This window comes from Limulus polyphemus, unplaced genomic scaffold, assembly GCF_000517525.1.
Source record: "Limulus polyphemus unplaced genomic scaffold, Limulus_polyphemus-2.1.2 Scaffold5276, whole genome shotgun sequence".
NCBI classification, from domain to species: Eukaryota; Metazoa; Arthropoda; class Merostomata; order Xiphosura; family Limulidae; genus Limulus; species Limulus polyphemus.
Window position 1 is genome coordinate 29,287 of NW_013670886.1, and position 2,388 is coordinate 31,674.

At 34.2% G+C, this 2,388-nt stretch overlaps 1 protein-coding gene across 3 annotated transcripts in view; it reads left to right on the forward strand.

Annotated features, from left to right (window-relative positions):
• LOC106472370 (protein 4.1-like) overlaps positions 1–2,388 on the forward strand; it is a 60,179-nt gene that overhangs the window by 27,804 nt on the left and 29,987 nt on the right. For all 3 annotated transcript variants that reach the window (XM_013933008.2, XM_013933009.2, XM_022400954.1), the window contains one exon: positions 1,306–1,546. In XM_013933008.2, the coding sequence (XP_013788462.1) occupies positions 1,306–1,546 (241 nt within the window). The remainder of the gene's footprint in view (positions 1–1,305; positions 1,547–2,388) is intronic.

Here is a 2,388-nt window from a genome sequence, read left to right on the forward strand (position 1 = left end):
GGCGAGTGGCATCGACAATAACCCAGTCCCTACACAAAGCTGTCCTATATGGGCGAGTGGCATCGACAATAACCCAGTCCCTACACAAAGCTGTCCTATATGGGCGAGTAGCATCGACAATAACCCAGTCCCTACACAAAGCTGTCCTATATGGGCGAGTAGCAGAAAGAAGCTATTACGCAAAAGAATCATCTTAAATCTCTCGTATGAAGTTTGTGACAAAGCATGTAGATGATACTGTAGACATGTGGTTAGGTTTTGTGGTCGGACGAGACAAAAATTGAGCTTTTTGGTCGAAATTCAAAGTGTTATGTATAGCACAAGCCCAACACAGCACATCACCCAGTCAACACCATCCCAACTGTCAACCATGGTGGTAGTAGCATCATGTTATGGGGATGCTTCTCATCAGCAGGAACTGGGAAGCTTGTCAGATTTAAGGGGAAGATGGATGGTGCAAAGTGCATCCAAGAATCTAAAACTGGCTTGAAAATTCACATTTCAGCAGGACAATGACCCAAAGCACAAGACCACTGTAGTGGTTTCAGAAGTGAATATCTTGGAGTGGCCCAGTCAAAGTACTGACTTGAATCCAATAGAAAATTTATGGCAAGACATTAAGATTACAGTCTTTCAACGATCCCCAATGAACTTGTCAGAATTGGAGCAATTTTGCCAGGAAGAATGGGCAAATATTACACCATTCCATTGTGAAAAGCTGGTAGAGATCTATCCAAAAAGACTCACAGCAGTAATTGCTGTAAAAGGTGATTCCACTAAGTACTGACTTTGGGGGCTGAATACTTATGCAATCAGCAAATTTCAATATATATATATTTTTCTTTGCAGGTTTTGTTGAAATTCATAACACATAACAGTGTTAAGTTTGATCATTAGAGTTTTGAATAAACACAAATTTATTAAAAAATATTGTTTATTTGTATTTCATCAAAATGTGACATTATTGGTAGGTGTGAATACTTTTGTAAGGTTCTGTATAATGGCTACTTTTGTACTTGTCCTCTCCGTGAGTTAATGATTATGATAACATTATTTGATGTGAAGTACAACAAGAAAAATATTGTATTTCTATATTTTGTCATATGTTGTTCAAATACTTAACTTATGAATCCACCTTTACAGTTATGTATGTTTATGTGGCCCAAATAGTGCTAAATTACTTAAGGTTCACATGCTACATTCTTACAGTTTAAAATAATTTGATTCTTGCAGAAGTGACTTTTATTATGACTGAAGTATTTTTATCCTTATAAATATTATAATAAGTAGTTAATTATTTCTCAGAGGACAGTCACCTGCAGATGCTGAATTACATTATCTTGAAAATGCTAAAAAACTAGCAATGTATGGGGTAGACCTTCATCAAGCCAAAGATTCTGAAGGTGTGGATATACTAGTAGGAGTATGTTCATCAGGCCTACTCATTTACAGAGATCGTCTTCGAATCAATCGATTTGCTTGGCCAAAGATCCTAAAGATTTCTTACAAACGTAACAATTTTTACATCAAGATTCGGCCTGGAGAGGTAATATACCATTTTATTATTTTAAGTTTTTTTAAATAAGAAATGTGTGAATCTGATGCTCAACACATTGTTTAGTAGCTTTCTCAATAGATCTACTTCTTTCTCATATATCCAAAAAAAACAATCTAAACTGGTGAGAACCTGGTGGGAGAACCGCTGAGATCTTATGTAAAAGTGACGCTAAATTTAAGGTTTGTGTGTCACTTGAAATACCTAAAACAAAAAAATATAAAAAAACGTTTTAAAATATTTATAGTGAGATGGATAATATGTCTGTGATTAAGATGCAATTGGGAGTAAGAAAGCTTGAATTCCAACCTCAGTCATTTCACTGGCTAGCTAGTGGTTGTTGTTATTTAAAAATAAAAATAAAACCTCTGCTTTCTATCAATAATTTCAAGGTAGTAAGTCTTATATGGGAGCTTAAGCCTAACCTCTGGTTACCATAGGGTAGACCCACTCTTTCTATTCTCGGAGACCATACTGATGTCCTTTGATATGGAGTTTTGACACTGAATTCTGTAATATAAAATTTGTATGATCTTCACAATGAAATGTACATTGAATCTGTTAAGTATACTTTTTGTTGTATTTGTCAAATTTTCTTATCTTCCCTGATTACTGAGTATGTAAAATGCCTAGTAATGAAAAGGTTAATGACATGAGAAAAAAATATAATAATGTTTTCAAGATTAATCAATTCATTTACTGTCAATTCAGACACCACAAGCAATATGAGAAAAGTTTAATATTTTTCAAATTCATTCATTTTACACAGATATTCAGAAACTGCCAGCAACATCAAAACATTTATTATTTTCAAGATCAATAAGTGTATTAAA